This window comes from Calypte anna, chromosome Z (genome assembly GCF_003957555.1).
Source record: "Calypte anna isolate BGI_N300 chromosome Z, bCalAnn1_v1.p, whole genome shotgun sequence".
Taxonomy (NCBI): domain Eukaryota; kingdom Metazoa; phylum Chordata; class Aves; order Apodiformes; family Trochilidae; genus Calypte; species Calypte anna.
Window position 1 is genome coordinate 13,787,158 of NC_044274.1, and position 21,597 is coordinate 13,808,754.

Genomic DNA, 21,597 nt, shown 5'->3' on the forward strand with positions numbered 1-21,597 from the left:
AGTGTTGTGGCTTTTCTGTTGCTTTTTGTTGGTGTGGTGGTTTTATTTTCAGGGCTTTCTTGGGGGATTTTGTTTGGTTTTTTGTTTACAGAAGCTGTATTTATGATAATAAAAAGGAGAAATCGTGAATTTGCTAGGAGACCATAGAATGGCTTAGATAAGTTATGGAAAGATACAAAGGAATGTTACTTTTACATCCTTGTGCATCTTTCTCATGCTGTATAAAAAGTCCCCAAAGGAAGCCAACTGAATAATTTCCAAGAGCTATTTTTATTATTAATATTTATCGGTTTTGTGGCCAAGATAATTTTCTCAAATACAGAGTTCAGTGCAGCTAAACATTCAGCAGGGGTTTAATTTTCAAACCACTAGGCAAATATTTAGCAACACTGCTAAGTAGCCATCTTTCTAAAATCTTTCTTGATGAGTTAACTTAAATAAGAATAAATTGTTCCTGTGGTCAGCAGTGTTCTTAGAAATTTAATCCTGTAAGTGGTGAAGAAAGTTGGGGTAGATAGGAAAGACTCTGTGTTGGTTCAGAGACATCTCCAAGGCAAGCCAGCCTGCTTGCTTCCTTGTTTTGTCTAAAACCCATATAGTCAAGCCTATTAGGTGCCTTGTTTCATTGGCTTCTGTGTAAATGTCAGATTTTTTTCTCAGTATATATCAATATATTTTTTTATCAATTGCAATTAACAAAATTTTTGCCTTAATTGGCTACACTGCTGTATAACTTCTCTTCAAAGAATGCTGTTTCCCATAAGAGCCCAACATTTTCTGACTAAGCATTTCACACTTCTGGGTTTTTTTATTCATGGTCCCATGATCTAATGCATGATTCATTGCAAGGGAGTGAAGGTTTTATAAACTTTAAAAATAATTAAAACAGTTACAGAGTTGTTAAATATTCTATTGTTTTTTCCTGGTTGTGTAAGTTTTTCGTTGCAATGCAGAATATTAAAAGAATCCAAACAAAGCCAAATCCAAAAAGATGTCTCCCCCAGCATATCATCTCTCCACCTAGAAAAATGCCTGAGGTGTAACATATGAGAGCATAATGGACTCATGGGACAACTAAATACACCTGCCAGTCAGATGTCCTAGTTATGGCAAATAAAATTAGCTTAGTATGTTCATAATTGGTTAATGAGGATTGTAAGAACAGAAGGAGTGTTTCAGGTCTGCTAATGATACATGTAGATGACACTGAGTTAGAACATCGCAGAGAAGTAACCGTGTAATCATGTAAACACTAAAGCCTCAAATTTCACAAGTTAATCTTGTTTTGCATCAGTATGGTCATTACTGAAACAACATCCATTTCTACACTAGGGGAAGTGGTATTGAAGAACTGTCACTTAAATTGAAAGCCCAGGGATCATGTTAACAGAGTCTGCAGGAAAGCATTTGATATAGTCTCCAACAGCCTAGTCAGGAAAAAAACTGAGAAATTCTTGAATTCAGCTGGCATATGTAGACTTGATAATTTGTAAGTGATACATTAAACCCAGAACGTTTCTTTTTAAGATTATCATTGAAAGCAAAGCTAATAGGAATCCTTCGATAGATATGCCTGAAGGGGGGATGGGGAAAGTGTAACTAGTGCCCTGGGAACCTGTATGTCTTATCAGCTGTGATCACAGCTCTGAGATTGCTGACTGCCTCTGATGGGATCACTTTCAACAAAGACCTGGACATCTTTCTGCAGCTGTGACTAAAAAGGTCTCTGATTGTTTTGGTTTGGTTTTTTCTCGCAGCTTTATAGGTCATGCCTTTGTCACCTTGAGACTGGCCTGTGATAATATTTTATCTTGGAAGGCTTTTATGTTTAATAAAAAATTATTAATTTTTCCAGTTGAATATTGTCAGTGTCCCCTAGTTTTATTTTACTGAAAGTATCTTAGTTGAGTGAAATTGCCTGTTTAAATCTTACACAGCCTTTACATGGCTTGGGAATTGCCTTTTTGGCATTTTTGCCCAGATAGTCCTGCCCTCCTGCTTCACATTTGAAACCAGTGCAAATTCTAATTTCCATCTCTCTCAAGTAGAGTTGGAAACATTCCTTGATATGAAAGAAGGGGAGCAGCTGGTAAGCAAGCATGGGAGTCATCTCTAGAGATGACTCATAATACAGCTTTTGTGCCCTGAAACAAACTGGAATAGATTGGGCATTGCTAGTTGCACACTCAGTATTGGGTAGTTTTGTTCCTGTTGCTGTAGGCATGATTGTGGATGCTTGATTGACTCTATTCACACTAATAAATGAGTACAATTTTGCTACGCATATGTATTACAGGAAAAGATTGATATAGCAATCTGTGTAGATCCCACTCTCCCCAAGGCCCTCCTTAATTTACTGCCTCAGCTTCTAAAAAAAATCTTGAAGATGTTAGGAACAAGAAGGAAGAATGTCTTGGCTGGGACATTTAGTTTTTGGGTAAAAGAAGAGGGTGAGTTAGGGGAAGCGTTATCTTGGTAAAGTGTTGACTTACTGTCAAATATTTCATTGTAGAAACAATGTGGAAAGTTCAAAAATTTCATTAGTGAAGCGCTGTATTTTTCTCATGGGTGTGTCTTGCATTTCTGAGGTGAACAGACTTATCTTCTTTTCCTGAAATATGTTTTATTTAGGATTGGGAGAAGGAGAGCAATTGTGTGATGCAGGTCAGTAACCGTGTGGCTCTGCTGTAGATCATTCATTTGTTATGAACACTTCTTGTGGCTGCTATCTTCTTCACTTCCTTTATTGGTCTCCTTCAATAGATGGAGGACAAAGGATATTCATTACTGGTGCTGCAATCATCCTCTCTATGAAGAGTGCAATGATATTATAAACCCTGACATTTTTTGGTTATCCTCGGTTTTTTTGATAGATGCATCTGTGCCTTTTCTCACATGTGCTTCATGTTTTCTGCCTGTCATTTCATGTTGCACACAAGTCCAGTCAGCTGTAATTGCTTAACAAAAATATATGTGCTAATATAAAGCTAGAAAGTGCTTACATTGTTAGAAAGCCTTCAAACTAGTTGCAGAAGAGTGTAACTGCAGAATTTGCTGAAATAACTAAATCTTTAAAAATATTTAAGGGCTGATGAACTTGCCAAGTTTTGTATGGCACAGGACTAGAACTCCATAATAGCAGGCACCTCTGCAACAAAAGGAGTGGGGATAATGAGGGAGAAATGTAGATACACTTTGCCATAATTATCTTTACATCTTTATCTGGTGTTGCAGTGCTCTCCCCTTCCTGAAACAAACTTTTGAATTGTGTACATTAGTTATGTTGTTTCATGTCTTTCCAGCAAGAAACATTCTGATAACAATTTTTTGCTAATGATTTGTTAGCAAGATTAGACATCTGTTAAAAATGTTAAGAGGCCAAAGGCCAAACACGTTATTTTCTTTGAAACTGCAATGAACACTTGCATGTAAAAATTTCTTGTTCAACCTTCTATCATTTTTAGAGCAACCTTTAATCATTTTAGAATATATGATTTAGTATTACAATTCAGGGTTATATTCCTTTGCAGAATAATATATGGAGGGCAAGCTTGCAGAGCTCAAAGTTAGCAAAACAATCTCTATTGGTAAACTGATGAAATTTATTTTTAAAGACAAACACAAGTGCTGATGCATTCATGCTGTCCCTTTCTGATGAGTCTCGTTTTACATGAAATCATAAGGCATGGAAGCTTGGTAGACTAAATTTGTGCTCGTTTTCGTTTTTGTGATTATGGGGCAAGAAATGTATGAGTCTTGGATATTTGTAATTTGCTTTTTTTTTTTCTTTCTATGGGACAGTTGAAAAAGTCTAAGAACTGCTTGAGGTATAGGTAATTCAGTGAGAAGGTGCATGGTAAATAAAAATCAGTATCTTTGATCATAGAAGAAGAAGAAGAAAAATCCTGAAACATTTGTGATTTACTGATCTGTCTGTCTACATTGGGTCTTTTTACTAGTAAAACATAAAAGAAAAGGCACTGGTTGGACCCTATATCACAGGATTGCAGAATATCTTTGGTTTGAAGAGACGTTCAGGATCATCTACTCACCACTAAACCATGACCCTAGGGACCCTCCAGGGATGGTGACTCTGCCCTGGTCAGACTATTCCAGTGCCTGACAACCCTTTTCAGAGAAAAATGTTTCCTATCTTTTTTTCTTTATTTTAATTTGTATCCAAAACAAAACAAAAGGATGGAATTTCAGATTGAGAAGAAATGAAAGAAAACAAAAAACTTTGCAATAAGTTGAGCAGCACAATGAAAAAAAAAACTAAAGTTATTTTAATACATGTATGCCATTGTGACATTGCCAGAGAGGGATGGAAGTGTTGAACTGACAAGTATTGTGGAGCCCAAACAAAGTTGCTCCAATTGATTAAAATAGCTGGATACCATTTTGTAGTGCTTCTGTCATTTTTAAGTGGGATTATTAGCCATTTTTTTGGTTTTTGCAATATCCTGTGGATTTCTTAGATAGAAAACACATAATTTTAATTGCTTGCTAATGTTTAACAAATTACAGAAAATTTATGTTTTGATAGCCAATTTGAAGTTTATCCTTTATCTCTTACAACATGCTTGGAAAATTTTATGTAATTGGATGCACAAAATATGTTCCTTAGTATTTATAAACACTCCCACCAAAGACATGTGGTTGTAAACGGCGGTCTGTTCTTAGAGTTTCTCCAGAATATGCACAATTCACTTGCAGTGACAGTTCATTTCAAAACAAGTACTATGGCTAAATGTGGTCTATCACATTCTGTCTCCAAATACTGTAAGAAGCATTTACTTGGTGTGTGAAGTCCTCCTTTGTTTGTTGAAGAGTCATTTGTGGAGGGAATGACTGATGAGACTCCTCAAATCTTGACTACATACCAAAACAAGCTTGTAGTCATTAGTAACATAATCACACAAAGATTCCCTAACCTTTGGGCCAAATTTAGAACAAATATTTTAAGGAGTAAACAACACTAATTACTTTACTAGCTTGGGTCTTTTGCATACAAAATAGCCCATGAAAAGTGCCTAAGTAGGGTGCATACTCAGAAATTAGAGGACACAATCACTGACAATTTCTGTACAAGTTTAATTCAGTCTGTGCATTTGCTTTAAATGATCACATCTCCTGTTTTTATTCTGTAGAGCTGTGTCTCTTTCAGTGTTTAGATTGGTTAGTAATCACTAACCAACTGCTTAGTATTTGTCCTCTTCAGGATGTGATTCTACATCTCACTATGGTAAATAAAGGACTCTGAGGTTACTAATTTTTCTTCTTGAGAAAGCACTTTTTAATCCTCATCTTACAGATAGAAAGTTGAGATACAGTTGCACAGGCAACCTTTAATTCTTGATTGCTTTATTTTACAACTACACAAATTACTGTTATGTTAGGAAAAGGGGGCAAATGAGAAGTGTAATTTCCTAGGTGTTAAAAAAAGCAGTTAACCTGTCTCAAGTTCCTTCAATTCTGTGACTGTCTTTTTCCTATTTTTTCATGTCCCCTTCCCTTTTCATCGTGGTATCTTATCTTAGACTTTTGGTTTTGATTAGGAAGTAGGAAAGCTGGATTCTACAGAAGTGTTAAAATGTAATTTTTCTCTCTTTTTAATAGAATTATTTTGGTGTTTGCTTAATAGTGACTTAGTAAATTAGAAATCAGCTCTATACAAGAGCAAAATGTTAACTTGGAACTAATGGTTACCTTTCTTCAGAATTATCAGCAAAAGATAAATAATGAAAAATAAACTTAGCATTCAGAAACTTCAGTTTTATTGTAACTAAAATGGAACGCAAACCTTGAAATATCTGAGCTTTATTCTGTTACATAAACTGTTAATTTTGGCAAGGACTAAATCTGGCAAAAGCAAATTCTTCCAAGTAATCTTCTAAGCCTTTTACAAAATATGCATATTGTATTTTGATATTTTTGTAGCTGTGAGTGTTAGTGGAGTATTGAGAACTGTCTTAAAATGTATTTTTATCTTAACCGGGAGTAGCTACCTTTATTCAGTGCTAGTGGGAATTTTCCAAGAGCACTGACAGTGTGAAAATATAGACTGCATAGCTCAGGCTATGAAAAAGTCGAATTTGCATTCAAGCTCTTACTATGAAAGTGTGTTCTGAAATATATATGAAATACTTAAAAGACTGTGGAAATATTTATCTTCAATACCTGCTAAAAATGCAGGGTCTTCTATTGAAATTTAGGAATAGCAGCTGAGTACACAAAATACTATGAAGAAAGAATTATCCCATCTTGAAATAAGCACATTTCTAATGTTTTATTTGTTTGACAAACAGGTACACACAAAGTTCCACTGCAGGCAAGCCCATGATCCAGGCACTGACACTTCGTGCTTGACATTTTCTTATGATGGTACTGTCCTTGCCAGCCGGGGAGGTAGGTGATTATAAAGAGCCTTTGATATGTTGAATATAAGACAGTTTTAATTTTATAAAGTCAAATTGTTCAATAAACAAATCATTGTTAAATGTAATTGTTTATGATGGAGAACAGACAGTTAAGAGAGAAGTGATTTAAATCTGAAGTGTTTACTGTTTCCATCTCTTAATTTTGATACAACACACAGTACTGTGTCTCTAAAAGTGCATTTTACAGAAGTTAAGGAATATTTTATGATAATTTTTTAGTTTATATTGCACAGTTCCTTATCTGTCTTCTTTGCTATAATTAAAAATACACCACAATGAAATTATTAGCTAAAATAAAATGAGACCAGTACTAAGTTCTTTCCATTAAGATTACAGCCTCTCAACTGCTCTGAATTACCAATTCCTCAAGCAGCTTTCTTATGCAATATCCTTTTCTTTTCTAATTGGAATTTTTATCTAATTCATATTATAGACATCAAGAAGTCATGAGCTGAGACTAACAATAGGACAAGAGACAATGGTTATAAACTGGAGTATAGGTGGTTCTGTATAAATATAAGGAAGAATTTTTTCACCATGAGGGTGACAGAGCACTGGCACAGGCTGCCCAGGGAAGTTGTGAAGTCTCCTTCCTTGGAGACATTCAAAGCTCTCCTGGATGTGTTCCTGTGTGACCTCCTGTAGGTGACCCTGCTCTGGCAGGGAGCTGGACTTTATGATCTTTAGAGGAACCTTCCAACCCCTAACTTCTATGATTCTATGAAGTGAGGGGCCAAGATTTTCTTGACTGGTGAAAAAATTTTTAATGTCTCCCGACCAGGAAAAAATTCTTCTTTTTTAAACTGCAGATAAAACTTAAATTAAAAAGTCTTAGCTAAGTTCCGAGGTGGCAAAGATACCTTTGAAGACGCACTCACTCCAGTATTAGATGTGTTGGATAGGAGTGTCTGCCTAAGACAGTTTTTCATACAGACATTTGTCAATCCAGTATTTTGCAGACAGGTGCAAGCACACAATCTGTGTTGTCTGGATGGAAACCAGATGTAACCAGAAGCTGCTGTGTATACATTAGTATGGCCCCGAGGCCAAGTAAACAGGCTTAGGGAGAGGCAGTGTATGTTAATGTCAGCTAATACTGTGTCTAACATATGTAAGGGACATCTGGTCAGTTTGGTGCATGGACAGAGAAAATACCAGGATAGAGGTATGCATAGACAGCAAACACTCTGAAGCAGTAGATGTGCTTTCAAGCCAAGGGCTGTAGCTTGCAATTGTTTTGTGTCCTCCCCTGTGTCTATGATATGCAGAGTTACACCAAGTATGCAGCTCTCTGGCTCCTTTGTGTGTCTTGCCACGTTTCTAGGATTCCAAACATCACATTGCCCAGATCACATCTTTCAGAGTAAAACGATGGTAGTCTTGTCCTTTTCATGTGCTAGGGCATGAGAACAGCATTTGTTTTGTTTCTTAATTGCCATTCAGGCTTCTGGATCCAGAGTTCTACTGCTGCTGTATGGATCGTGAATGAGTCCTAAGTGGTTTTGGTAAAAACTCTCAACCTCTCTGGTCTCTATTGAACAAGACAGTATGGCAGAACTTTCTCCTTGGAAAGAAGGTGAATTATCTGTCATTCTGTTCAGGGCTAAGTGAAACACTTCGTCTGTCTGCCAGTGGTGTTGCCCCTGAAAAATTCACAGAGGTATACTTTGTAAGATTTAAAGAGAAACCTTGGTATGCTTTTTAATACTAATGGCAAACAAGTTTTATACATATGTGAGGCCTATTCAATAGTGCTGCCTTGAAACCTCCATTTATGTAAATTCCTGTTATGTTTCATATTGATTAATATAGGCTACATAAATGCCCATTGTTTATTTTTATTGTGTGTGGCACTTTTGGTTGACTGCTCTACCTTATCTGTCTTCAGATTCTGTGTTGTATTAAGCAGGCATTCACTTATGTTTTATCTACCAGTGTTCTAAGCTTTTTTAAAAAAAAAAGCGCTTTTAAAAAATATTGATTATTTGCAGCATGCAAGACCAAAATTACCTCAGTGTGGATGAAAGTGCTACCTCTGTCTACTGTATTAAAACAAAAAAGCTCTGTGAACACTATGCTACAGAATAAGGAGGATTTGTACCTTATTTTGACTTGTTTAGTACTTTACTATGAGTATTGCTTTGGATCTGTACCAAAAGAAGCAGATGTGAATCCAGCATTCATAGATTAATACACCTGCCAAGTACTGAGGATCAAAGAGGGGATAGCTGCTTGGGGAATGGAGACTTTAGCTGGAAGCCTGATTGACTCTCCTGCCTCAGATGTTGGTTCTGTGTTGGATATGAGAGAGATGAGGCAGGGCTCAGCTGCAAGCACAAGGGAAAATGAAAAGCTAAGGAGCTCTTCATGAGATTTCCCAGTCTTACTCATGTTTGGTATTAGGTAGTAACTTGACAGAAACTTTAAAAAGGGATTTTTTTTGCACACCTTTGACCATGAAAGTAATTTTCTAAATATAGTGAGGACAGTATTTGGGGAATGTTTTCTTTGATTAGCAATGAAGAGGTAAGTATTAGGACTGTACTTGGGATCATGTTATAAACTTTTTTAAAAAGTTTTCTTTACTCCTGATATGTACAGAATTTCTGCAATTAATTTTTCTCATAATATGAAGCAATTAATTAATTCTACAAATCTGAGGATAATTTGATAGTTTATTATTATGCATGAAGGTCATGCAGATTCAGTGTGTCTTAATCAGTAAACTTACAGGAAAATAAGCTTACCATAGCTGAACTCAAGAAAAAATATTGACATCTAAATCTGTAAGATATCTTAAGCAAGTACATGCTTTCTTTTGAGCTCAAACAGGTTTTTTTGTTTCCTTTTTGCTGTTTTGTTTTTGGTGGTGGTCTTTAAATTTTATTTTAGCTTTAGTTGTATTTCTCTTTTTGCAGTGTTCTTGAGGAAAAACAAGATGTTTAATTTTGAAGTTGGTTTAAAAAGTAGAAAAACATTGAGTACAGTTTCCTGTGTACTCAAGGATTGTGCAGTAGCCTGTATGGTTTCTTAGTATTTTTTATCTTGGAGTAATGGATTAGTCTTTATGGTAAATAAAAATATTAGCATTTTAAAAACCAAATAGCTTTACATCAAGTAGTGTTTCTTAGGGGCTGAAGGCTAATGTTTATTTCAAACAATGCCAAAAATATATTCATTAGTTTTAACAGACATAGCCAACTATTTGTAACACTTGGAGCTGGGTTGGTGTCATGGTTTATGCTGATCTGGCAACTAAGCCACATGCAGCCCACTGTGGGGTGGGGAAGAGGAAATACAACAAAAACCTCATCAGTGGAGACAAGGACAGGGAGGGTTCAGTTTCTAATTGTGGTCACCATCATAACAGACTTGACCTGGGGAAAAATCAGCTTTTTATCACCAGTCAAATTACGATACAACAATGAAAAACAAAACACGTAAATATCCTAAAACACCTTCCTGCATCCCTGCCTTCTTCCTGGGCCCAAATTAACTTTGTTCCCCATTTCTTTGCCTCCTCCCTCCCATCAGCGCAGGGGAATGGGAAATAGGGTTTATGGTCAGTTAGTTACACCTTGTATCTGCAGCTTCTTCCTCCTCAGGGACAAGAGCTCCTCACAGTTTTCCCGTGCTCCAGTGCAGGGTCCTTCCCACAGTAAAGTCCTTCATGAACCCTCAGACATGAGCTCCTGCTCTGGCCACAGCCACACCCTTGCATGGGCTCCTCCATGGCTGCGGGTCCCACATCTGCTTCACTGTGGTTCTTCATATCTCCACTGCAGGTGTCCTCAGCAGTTTCTTTTTCTTCTTCTTAAATATGTTAATTGTGGAAGTGCATCCACTGTCACTGACGGGCTCTACCTCATCCAGAGGTGCGGCTCGATTTTGGAGCTTGAAGATCTTCCAGCAGCTTCTCACAGGCAGCTCTTCCACATCTTTTGGGTGAATTTGCATCCATGCACTTGTCAGAATTTTCTGTAGGAAAAAAATTAATCCATGTAGTATCAGTGCATTTGCCTTATGTAGACTAAAAGCCACTTGCAAAATGCCTGTCCTTGCCCACCAAAGACTATTTTTCTAGGACCTAGTTGTTACCCCTTGTTAAATGCAGTGCTCAATACCATTGTCATAATGGTGCCTGACCAGGTCATATCAGGCTGGAGCCTGCTTGTTGATGTCCTTTTTATTAAAATGGCAAAGAACAGAGTTTCAAATACTACTGAAAGTTCTGTAAAAGCTTTAAATAATCCTACCAGGAACTGGAGAAGTCTGCAACCAAGAGAAATACTGAATGATCTGAGTGGACTTACTTGAATGCTTCATATGGAACTGCACAGCTTCTATTTATATGTTTTAGTTTAAGGGTAACTATTTTTGTCCATGTAGGGTGTAATTAAAACCAGGCCAGTACTGTTATGGCTCTCATAAAGAAGCCCCTTAAGCTTTGATAGAGGGATGCTACTGGAAAAAATCCCAGGTGTTGTGGAAAGTTACTGTGTCTGTTTTCTTAGTGACAGTGATTTCAACTCCAAATACAGATTAGATTCAGGAACCAATATAGTATTCACAAGGCAGAATATTTAATGAGAAAAAGTGAATTTCAACAAATTCTTAATGATGGAAAAAGTTTCACAGTATTGGCCTAGTCATTCTTGCAAGCATTTCTCCCTTTCCAAATACTTAAGCATCTGTTTCTGCACAGTGTAAAAGAGTGGTGATTTGAAATTCTAGAGTCTTCTAATTTTTTAAATGAGCACATTACATTTTCCTTTTAGCAGAAGAGCTGTAGCAAAATATCTGACTGCATCTCCTGCTGAAGCCTGGCAGGGCTACAGTTTGAATATCATGTCAAGGTTCATTCCACTGGGAACAGAACAGCCTTGGCTTTTAGCCTTAGATCTGTCCCCATCCATGAGTTTTGCAGAGTGGCCAAATGGTGTCCTTTGCATGCATTTATAAAATGCTTGTGCTTTAGATACAACATCTTGAGGATAAGTGGTTTTTTTGTTGTTGTTGTTGTTTTGTTGTTGTGTGTGGGAGGAAAAAGAGATAGTTCATATTACAAGACAAAATGGTTTGAAGAGCTTGGGATGGAGCCTGGTGGGAAACAATAATAAAACAGATATTACCAAGATAGGGACTCGACATTTTTCTTTCTTGTCATTTTTTAGCTTCCCAATGAACAGAAATATACTCTACTCTAGACATCATTTATTTAAGTTGTCCACTTCTTAAAAATATTTTGTAGTAAGGAGTTATCCAAGTCTTTAATATAAACATACATGATGTACGAGGCCACACATTACTGCTTTCTCTGTAAAGGGTACTGCTGGCCTTGATTTCTTTTGTTACATTATGTAACTTTTTTCCTCTAACATTTTATTTGAAAGGCCTTGTTTTAGCTCTTTACCTCAAAGGCCGTGAATCCTAAAAAATACATTCAGACAATAAAAGTAATTCCCTTCAAGGTTTGTGCTCTGGAAGGAAGCTGCCTATGCCATCTTCTCCTCCTGGGTCAGGAAAATTTTGTAACTTTTTTACTGAAACGAATCTGTGGATATTGTTAAAAAGAGCTGCTGTTTGAAAGTCCTTCTTTTCACCCTTGAATGCACTGAGGCACTGATATCAAATGCATGAAGTGTAGGTGCCCAAGGGAGGTGCTTCAAAGCTCAAATTCTGTAGCTTGTCATATGCTGGAAATACATATCGCAGAGAGATGACTGGCAGAAATGTTGGTCTCTCTGAGTATAACTAATTATCTCTTTCTCTCCCCCTCCCTGTTCTCACTTTGTTAATATGTCATAGGTTTTCAAAAAGGAATAAACAGCCTGACTTTCGCTGGCCTACAGTCACACCACGTTTATCAAACATGGATGAAATTTGCTATAAATGTCTTGTTGTAGCTTTTATTTTTGGCTTTATGGCCAAAGGTGGTGTGAAAGGGCATGAAAAGTTTTTGTTTTAGCAAGTGTGGGTTCACTTGCTTCCCTTCTCCCCTTTCCTCATGGATTTCTGATTCCAGGGTCTGTTCTCAATACTGAGATTGCAGTAGAGATTAGTTGCAGTTTGCCTTCTAAAGAAGAAGGAAAACTTCATGTGCCTCCATTCTTCCTGATTTTTTTTTTTTTAGGCAGGTATAAACCAGGCACATAAAACTGGTATAGTTTCAGATCTAGACTATCCATGTAACATTTTATTTTCTTTTGATATCTTAAAAGTTAATTTTACTCCTACTAGCATAGCACTTACAGAATAAATCTGTGTGTGGGAAAACTGATTTCACTATGAGTAATAATTCTTGATAGGAGCAATTGCTATGATAGAGGTGAGCCACTGAGGAGAACTTTCAAATCTACTGAGGTTGAGCAAGTGGAGCTTCTCATAGTTGCAGTGTCACAGTCATTTAAGGAGAAAAAGCTTTAGAACCATCCTCATTTGGGATGTTTCTGTTGTATCATTCTGCTCTTGTGTCTAAATTGGAGGATGAAATTCTCAGCATGTCTAAATTCTTGTCTTAAATTCTTTATTGGTAACTTTTGTCCCTTTTTTGCTTTTCATAGGAGATGATACTTTAAAACTGTGGGATATTAGGCAATTTAAAAAGCCTCTTAATTCAGCAGAAAGACTGTCCAGCTTCTTTCCAATGTGAGTATTCAAATTTATTCCTGCTGGTAGAAATAGCAGTAGTTGTGCTGAACAGGAGGGAGTTTGCAGGAGATCTTCTCAGCTCTCACTAAATCCAAAACTGTGCAGAAAGGACTGCCAGGGGAGGACTGTACGATGAGGATTTTTGGGTATTATAGGACTTTATGTGGCTTTAAAGATCTCACATTTTTTGTGATTATTTAATGCTAGCTTTGCTTGGTCTATGCCATTTTCCAGTCTCATATGTCTTAGATCTAATTAGATTAGTAACTTTTCAGGAGGGTGCCAGTTCATTGCCCTGTGTTTATGTAACGAGATATATAAGTAACCGTAATTCTTATTTGGTCTATGATTAATTAAAAAAGGAGCTGGATTAAAAAGCAGACATAACATCAAGATATATGGTATGAATACAATGTTGCAAGTGCTGATGACTGTGTTTTTTTGGTATTAAAATACTGTATTCTACTGCAAAGTGGTAAGTATTGTATTTAATATTTTTATTGGTATTACTTGCATTTCTGTGGTTCCTGCACAGCCAAATCCAACTCATAAGGACAATATATACTTTCAAAAAGTGATTTTAGAAAGGTGGGTCATGTATAGCTCAATCTTGACTGCAATTTGTAGCATAGAGGAAAAGTAAACAATTTTTTTTTGGCCACTTTATAAACACAGTGCCTTGAAAGTTTGAAGAATATATAATAATCAGAAACAGATGTTATGATTGCATAATGATGATAACCAGAAAATACTTTTTTTTGGCTAATTGTTTCTCACAATGAAAATTTTACAAACTTCTGGTAGAGGAGAATTTTGTTGGAGGGAATTTTTTTTGACATGCCGCTTTTGTACATTCTATGCACAGCTGTAGTTGTACTTGTGAGTTGTGTCTCATTAACTGTAGATTTTTTTTAAGGTCTGTCTTCAAACCATTAGCAAATAGAAGGGATTATTTTTAAGAAATGCAATTTATATACAAGCTCCGTATACATTATTAATTTGCTCAGTATGATGATTGGTTTGTTTTCTTTGACAGGACAGATTGCTGTTTCAGCCCAGATGATAAAATCCTCGTCACAGGCACCTCTGTTAAGAAAGGTGGTGGCAGTGGGAAGCTTATTTTCTTTTATCGGGAAACATTTCAGAAGTTGTATGAGATAGAAGTTACAGATGCGGTATGTATTTTAGTCTTAATTTTCTCAGCTATTCAAAATATGTATGGAATTATATTCATATGCTTTTTTGCCCTTGAACAGGTAGTGACCTACTAACACAGTAATTTTTCTGCTCTGTGGCTAAGGGATAGAGATGTCCTTTCAGATGTCTTGCGTTTCTCAAATATTTCTGTGAAACCTTCTACATCTGTGAACTGATGCATGACAAAAAATTTTCAAAATTTTATGCTGTTTACTTCACCACTCATCATGAAGAAGCGCCGTATTGTGACAAAACTCATACTTTTCCCTGGAACTATATTTGTGGTTACTACAGGACGCGTTTCAATGGGCTGTATCTTGTGTAAGTGCAACGATTTTGTGGCAGAAGGAAGGCACCGTTAGGAATACCTTCATAAAAAGCACCATTCTCACCAGTAATAGAGAGACATAAAACTGTCAATTTTTAATATTGGTTGAGCAGCCTACCTGTTCCCTTGTAGAGAAAGAAAGCGCTTACTGTCATAGCTGAAAAAAAGTTGATGTCAATTCTTCTTGTACAGAAGTAAGCTTATAGATTATAACAAGCAGGAGTGGGAGAAATTCAAACAGAATTGCTATTGGTTAGGCATAGCAACCATATTCCTAAATTCATTAGTTGTTGCAGTCAGATGGTAAACTGTGTAGCTTTGTTTTTTCCCCATGTTCTTTTCTCATTCTGCACTTTTCATAACCCAACACAGCAGTCTTTCCCAGCATAGCAGATCAAAACCTCTTATGCTGGAGGTCATTTATTCAGAATTTAGTTTTATTTACTTTTCTTTTCAAATCCCATTTTCTAATTCATACTAAAGCAGAATATACTTACAAATTGATTTGTTATATCCGTAATTTCTGTGGCAGCAGTCTTGCAAATTAAAAAGGCAGAATTCATGTCAAACTAGTAAGTATGTGTTTTTTCTGGAGGGGAAAAACCCTTACTGTTTTTATTTTCTACATGAATTCTAAATACAATTTTTATGACATTAGGTGTTTTATTTAGTACTAAACGATTTCTCTGAAGATGGCATAAATAGGATTTTTTTTTACTTATGGAACATATCAAACCTCAACTCATGAGGATTTCTAGTGGATTTTTATTTCTGATACAAGAATTATAACCAAGTATTTATAACTTTACTCTGAGACAAAACGCAAATACCTTGATATCCCCTCTGAAACCTCATGACAGGGAAAAAAGAAAGCAGCTACATAAAGTGAAGTTCAAGACAGATTGTGAGAGCTCTCTGTCCTTGGAGCACAGGATAAAAATAGCTTAGCAACTCCATTCACAATGGATTCAGCTCCGTATATCTAAGTGTCCAGATGCAGTCATGATGATACTTCCATTTAGCAGTGGTGAAGTTGGTAACTGTACAGAAGCTTCACCTGAGATATAAAACTGCACAATTAAGAAGCTTGTCTATGGTGGTAGAGAGAGTTACTTTTCACCAACCTACCTGTTTTGCACTGAAAGGAATTAGTTTTCATTTGCTGACTCTGCCTCCCAGAAAAATAAATCTTTTAGTTATTTGAAATAAAGGGTCTGCTTAATTGCTGAGGTAAATAATTCTATGAGAGAGTTGAGAAAAAATTGTTTCACTGTCAGTTTCTCTTAGAAATGAGAGGTGGAATTCTTTTCTTCTGCTTCAAAATGCTAGAGAGACATGGAACTGAGAACCAACAGTAGGAAATTGTTGGAAAAACAAAAGTAGGGGTCAGCAGGCAACTTCTCTGGGGCCACTCATGTACTAAAATTTTAAGTATGTGTACAAATCTCAGCAGGTTCATAATTTTATGCTATAAATTTGCATAGGTGCTGATATTTATATGGTACTTTTTAAGACTGTAGTAAATTACTTCTGTCTATAGAGTTTTAAGACTTTTGTTTTTCTTCATTTGTAGCTGGAAAATTTAAGACAATCATTATTTTGCTTTGAATATGATAGATTGAATGAAAATAATGGAAATAATAGATGAAAAATTGAGACACGTAAATACTGATCTTTTGACATAATTTTCAGTGAGTCAGCACTAATACCTCTACAATCAGTCTGTCAAGCTTCCAGCTTCAACACTATACATCTAAGAAAAACAAAATTAAGCATCTTGACCTGAATCTCAGAGAAGAAAAATTACTATAAGTGGTGTTAAAAAAATAAAAGCAGTATATTTTTGCAAGATCTTTCTATTGTTTATACATTTGGGCTTTCTCATTAGTGTTTTCTTCTAGTTCTTCTCAAATTGCAGTGCTTGATGAACTATAAATGCATGCTAAAAACAAATGCATTTTCCAGAAAAGGGCTTTTATATTTTATAAGCAGCACATGCTATTTGTTGGAAAGATGATTGGCCTATAAATTGGTAGATTAATGTCTTATGTGTATTTTATCAAACCATTTTTTCAGCAGTGCAGTAATTACTTATTTTCTACAGAGTACATTCCTAATTTTGGTTTCTTCCTTTAAGTAAACTAAAGAAAAACTTCATGTAACAGTTAGTGTAATTAAAAAAAAGTTTGCAATGTTGTCTAAGACTTCAGTTTGTCTTTTGTAATTAAATATACACCTTTACCTTTACTTTGTTACCTAGAGCTTAAGTATGTAATTTCAGTGTTTCTGTCTTTGGTTTTTATAGGTGTTGCACATAGGAAGTTATGCTATGCCAATACCTGTAGTTAAAACATAAATACACCAGTATCTATCTCTGCAAAAAGCTTGATCTGCTTTCATTTATCATGAAAATAATTTCAGTGACATCAACTGGATTTAGTCCAAATTGCTAAATAAAAAGGGCATCAGTAGTCATGTATTACAAGCATAAAACGAAAATAGTAACACTCTTTCGGGCAATTGTAAAACAGTTTAGTGCTAGCATGTTTATAATCAGAAGAACAGAAAATCTACCATGAATAGAAAATGTGAACTATTAATGTGTTACTTTTTAATTTGATGAGGATTTTTTTAAAGGAAATGCTGCTAAACTTAGAAAGTTGGAAAACATTAAAGCACAGTGAACATTATCTTCAACCTTCTTGGTAAATAGCCAGTGCAATTGGCCTGTGAATGAACCTAGGGGGTAATGGGAAAATATTTAATGGGAATGTTTGACCAAAGCTGTTTCTGGCATTCCTTTCCATCATACCACACAAACCGTTTTTCACCTTTTCTTTCAAGTTTTCATGGGAAAACCCATTACTGTTTCAGAGCTGCTGGAGTGAAACCTTGTGGTTTTACTAATGGACTAACAGTCTGATGAGTCTGTGCCGTAATGGCTGGGTATAGGGTATTAATTCAGTCACAATCTCTGGGTACTCTGGTGACTGTGTTGTTCTGTCCACTACTGCATGTGATCCCTCCATATAGGAACTGAGACGTCTGGACAACGCAAGGTTCTTGGGCAATACTTTTTGAGGAAAAATAAATAAATGTCATAAGCAATGTGGACCGTGGGCTCTGTCCCTGGCCAGCAGTGTCGTGCCTGGAGGAGGGGGTGTGAACAGGAGAAATACACAGTGGTACTTCTCTCAACTGTCCTGCTCTGCCTCAGGTGATCTTTGATTTAGAGATACCATGATGCAGACATAGGAATTTTACAATTAGCAGCACACAGTCTATTTTTCTTCCATGGGTTACCCAGGAGTGAAATTACTCATGTTGCAGGTTACTGGCAGGGTCATTTACTCACTGCAGATTAGATAAAAACTCAGGACAGGAGCTCCTGCCTCTCCCACTTTTATAAGGAAGCTGATTCTTGATGCTCTGCATTGAGTAATTTAGCCTTATTCTGATTTGGTCCTTACAGGTGGCATAGGAAAGTGTGAGGGCTTTGTATTGTGACCACAGTTATGTATGCTAAAATGTAGAGATTTTCTCTCTTTAAGAAGAACTGAACTTTAAAAAATACTCTTGTGCACATACAGCTTTTTCATAGTTTTTCTGTCTCTGTTTCTTCTATTTTGACAGTCATATCTGTGAACAGTTCTTTTGCTCTATCCTCAAACATCCACAAAAAACCTTTTATAGTTAACTTTCTCAATTTGAGCATTTGAGGCTTATTTTCTGTGAAGGATTTAAAAGTGTGCAGAATGTTTCTTTACTCCATTAAGATGTATGAGGAGATTTAAACAGATGTCAGGAAATACAGCTGCCAGCAGAGGAGTACAAAGTGTATGAACAGAAACTCAGAGACCATTTCCCTTTCCTTTCCTCAGGTAGCATGAGAGAAAGGAAGACCTGTAGCTGCTTTGGGATGAGGTCTCATCTTTCAGGTTGTCTGTAACTGCATTCTCTTTCTGGCATGGAAAGGAGATTCCATTGTCAGATTCAAGTCAGGGAGACTGTATTCCTAATTTTTGGTTTGGGTATGCAAGAATGAGATCTTCATGGGAACCAGTTCTAAATACCTGGTGTATGGGAAACAGAGCTGAGTACACAACATGTCCCCTAATGTCAATTTAGTTTAAAGTAGCAGTGGATAGCCACTTGAGCCACTCTCACATGTCTGTCATCTAGTTGGTTAGTTCAAACAGATCACCCAATATTACAAGCAAGACTGATTTTGGCAGCAGTGAAGCAGTCATTTTCCCCATATGCAGAGGAGTAGTACTACACCCCATCACTGCCAAGCAAGGGTGGGCATTGCAAAAAAAGCAACAAAACATACAATTACAGAAACTGCTATTTTCAAATGAAAATATAAGTAATAATTTAATTTTAACATGAACCAAATTATGAGACTGTGTACATTAGGAAATGAGATATGCAGGTTTTTAAAATACACCACAAGTTTTTAAGGTTTTGCAGATAAGCAGGAATATAAAAACATAGATTTATGGTTGTTTTGGGAAACCTGTTTCTGTTAGGAGGATTCTGCAATATTTTTCTAGCTTCTCAAATATAAGCAAAAGCTAAATTATTAAATACTTCAGAAATTACCTCTAAGGGATGTTTCAGGAAGGTCTTTTGAAACAAGCTATAAATAAAGCTTCTTTTTAGATTAAAGACTGAAAAGGAAAGAAGGAATAAGGAATATGAAACTTCCAGCATTCTTTATGCACAGTTGATATAGGATTGCAGTATTTCTTTCCTTGACCTCAAATGATATCATTTACTATTTATAAGGTGCAGTAATATAGTAAAGGGCTTTTCCACTGTGGCCCATTTCACTAAGATTTAAAGCTTTTGAATTTTAGAAAAATAAATTCTTTTAACTTCTAGAAAAGCTTGTCATGCTACTTCTGGGGAATTTTTAGCTATTTATTTTGTTTGAAAGGAAAATCTACATTATCCACTATAATGAAGTAAATAAAATATTTAAGTAGACCAGTAAATTTTTGTGATGATTAAAGAAAAGAAAGAACAACAAGAAAAACTGACAAAAAACAGTATAAAAAGGTTAAACACAGAAATGTGGGTTTTTTTATCATGAGATTTGTTGTCCATTTTTATGCTCTGCTTTCATATATGTAAAGGCAATGTGGCTGTTCCCTTCACAGCAGCCTGTACTGTGTGTTAGGGGAGCTGTCACTAGAGGTTCGAAGTACATGAGGGGTTTCCTCACTGTAGGGGGGGTGGGGGTGTATGTGAAGGTTGCCTGTCTTAGTTTTGTGGCATAGTGTGAGGAAAATGTGGCTGTTACTTTAACAGAGCAGGTACTTGAAAATTCCCTACCTTTCAATTGCAAGGGAAAGAGTTTGCTACCGTGATTAAATGGCTTTTTCTGTTTGTCAAAAAAGAAAAGTGTTGTTCAGTGGCTCAATTCACTTCTAAGAATATATTTTATGCTGTACCTTGGAAGTGATACAGCATCACTTTCCATATGTTTTGTACTGAGATCTGCTTTAAATTATCGGCATCTGAAAATGTTTTTAGGATATTTCTGGTTTCTGCATAGAAAATTGTCAATTTGGTCCCTTTTCTGTTGAATGTTTCCACACATTTTCTAAGTCATGTTTCACAAGGGAAAAACGCTAATGTTTTTTTCTTTACTACTGTATTCTCATGAGTATTTTAAATCTAATGATAGCAGGTCACTGCATTCTAGATATTCCCTAACCTCCCACCTTATTTATTGTAGTTGGCTCTTTTCCTTAGAAGAGCACCAGGGGAATCTCAAAACTGAAGATTTTAGCAATTGAGTTTTGAATTAGATATTTAATATAGTATAAGTAAATTTTGGGGGAATCTGAACATTTATAGTACCAGCATGTGAGTGTTAACTCTCTTTTTGCTCTAAAGAAGGAGCAAGGTGGAAGCAAACTGGTAGCACTTGTTCAGCTTTTCGTAGGTTTGAAAATGGCATAATTCTAAGTCTGTTACTTATTTGGGTTTTTTTAATTAAAAATACAGAAGTTTCATAACAGATACTCATTCTGTGTCAGGGGGCAGACCAGACTTTCTCAGGTAGAGCAGCAGAAAGCAAAACTTCTGTGGTTTTTGGGGGGGAAGCAGACAGATAATGCAACATATATCATGCAGATCTTCTGTGGGGAAATTGTCGTGACTGGAGGAGGGGCAAAAGCCTTTCCTGACTGTGCTAACTTTGTTGGTTGATATTACTTTGCATTATTATGTAGAAAAGTGGTGTTGGTGCAGGTAAGATTGCCATTAGCTTCAGATTAGAATATTGAGTTTCTGATATTTCTTTTTTATTTTATTTCCATTAGATTCCAGTCACATAGGATTGAAGAGAAAATAGCTTTTTGTACATTGGGGGAAAAATGTGTTTAAAACTCTTAAAACTCTTTTAGGCCTGTTTCAGAACCATGAGAGTATGAGGGCATGAGAGGGAAGAAGTAAACATTTTCTTTTGAAACTTTCAGATAGTGAAGACAGATAGGAGTCACTCTGCTCCCTGTAAGTTAAACTACTTATGAACCTTTACGGCAACCCAGAATCATGGTATTTTTAGTATATTTTGAGATATTTTCCTGTCTTTGACAGTTAACTGCTTGTGTTCTTCCTGGGGTGTATTTCATAAGCAGAGAAGTTTTCAGTCCATGTGGGCTGCTTCAAACATACCCATAAAGATTTGTATGAAGACTGGATTTGTATCACTGTTCAGCAGACTGAGCATATGAAGTTTCTAAATGGTTCCACACCTTCATTATAAAAAGAAAAATCTGGAAAGCCACTATTTTTTCTTAATTACAGTGGCAGTAGCCAATCAGCAATAGAGAACAATCATAAAAAGATTTTTTGGTAGTGGGAAGCTGTCTTTATCTCTTACCATCCAAATATTTTAACGTCTTGCTAAAGACATAGAAATTCTTTGTCTTAAGTAATTTTTTCTGAAATAACTCTATACATTTC

At 36.1% G+C, this 21,597-nt stretch overlaps 1 protein-coding gene across 1 annotated transcript in view; it reads left to right on the forward strand.

Moving 5' to 3' along the window:
* The window catches only part of WDR70 (WD repeat domain 70), a 125,300-nt gene that overhangs the window by 80,181 nt on the left and 23,522 nt on the right, over positions 1-21,597 (forward strand). The window contains exons 11-13 of the mRNA XM_030467976.1: positions 6,309-6,408; positions 13,004-13,088; positions 14,128-14,266. Coding sequence (XP_030323836.1) covers positions 6,309-6,408; positions 13,004-13,088; positions 14,128-14,266 — 324 coding nt within the window. The remainder of the gene's footprint in view (positions 1-6,308; positions 6,409-13,003; positions 13,089-14,127; positions 14,267-21,597) is intronic.